Source organism: Eurypyga helias, unplaced genomic scaffold (genome assembly GCF_000690775.1).
Source record: "Eurypyga helias isolate BGI_N326 unplaced genomic scaffold, ASM69077v1 scaffold11322, whole genome shotgun sequence".
NCBI lineage: Eukaryota > Metazoa > Chordata > Aves > Eurypygiformes > Eurypygidae > Eurypyga > Eurypyga helias.
Window position 1 is genome coordinate 12,769 of NW_010236634.1, and position 1,054 is coordinate 13,822.

The 1,054-nt window shown below is 46.8% G+C and overlaps 1 protein-coding gene across 1 annotated transcript in view; it reads left to right on the forward strand.

The window, feature by feature from the left end:
* The window catches only part of LOC104506272 (cyclin-dependent kinase 11B-like), a 16,182-nt gene that overhangs the window by 12,431 nt on the left and 2,697 nt on the right, over positions 1–1,054 (forward strand). Inside the window, 3 exon segments of the mRNA XM_010147167.1 lie at positions 174–281; positions 982–1,051; position 1,054. The exon segment at position 1,054 is cut by the window's right edge and continues 34 nt beyond it. Of these exon segments, the coding sequence (XP_010145469.1) occupies positions 174–281; positions 982–1,051; position 1,054 (179 nt within the window).

The following is a 1,054-nucleotide window of genomic DNA, read 5'->3' on the forward strand; positions in this document are numbered from 1 at the left end:
AGGAATAATGTTTTTCCCTTCGGTGGGAACAGGAAGGCCTGAGGGAGTCGCTGCGTTCCGCGTGGCGATTTTGGAAGGCCGGAAGCCGTGCGGTAGCCAGCATGGCCAGCACACGCTGGCACTGTTAGCATGGGCAGCGCTGGAAATGTTGCTGATGACCCATTTTCATTTAGGTTGGAGATTTCGGACTGGCCCGAGAATACGGATCTCCGCTGAAGCCTTACACGCCAGTGGTGGTGACGCTTTGGTACCGGGCTCCAGAGTTGTTGCTCGGAGCTAAGGTATGTTTCTCCTTGTTCTGCTAGAGGAGGGAATCCTCAGGCTGTTTTATAACTGATGAACAAAGCGTGAGTGTGCTTGGTTCTTCATATTGACTGAGAGGTGGAAATTCTCCATCTTCAGTATTTTTCCTAATGACACAGCTAAAAAAGTTCCATTTTCCACAGACCAGAGGTGGGTGGGTGGTGGAGGGAGAGTTTTTCTCCTTCAGAATGCTGATGTAGGGCTGCTGGACTTCTCATGGATTGGTGCAAACTCCCACTGTCATCTTAGGCAGCTGGATTTATTTTAGATCTGTGACACCTGAGAGCAGCACCAGGTACTGGCAACGTTCTCTCAGTGTTCCCTACTGATTAACCGTTTCAGAACCGAAATCTGGATGAAGTCAGTAGGGTTCTGGAGGGCTTCGGTGACAAGAACCATGCCAGAAAACAATACTGCACCACCGCCAAAAGAATGGGTGCAAAAGTAAAAGAATGCGACCTTTAAAAGACAAAGTTTTTGTAATAGGAGAAAAGGTGTCCCTGGAGACCAGGTGTTGTGCCCATAACCTGAGACTCTTTAAAAAGAGGTACTGAGAATCTTTAAAAAACGCCAACAAACCCAAACAACAAAAACCCATACAACAACAAAAAAACCCAAACAACTCGGTGAAAGTATCTTCCTTGATTTTATCATGTAGAATTTATTCCTTCCTTTCAGGAATATTCAACGGCAATAGACATGTGGTCGGTGGGGTGTATATTTGGGGAGCTGCTAACACAGAAACCGCTCT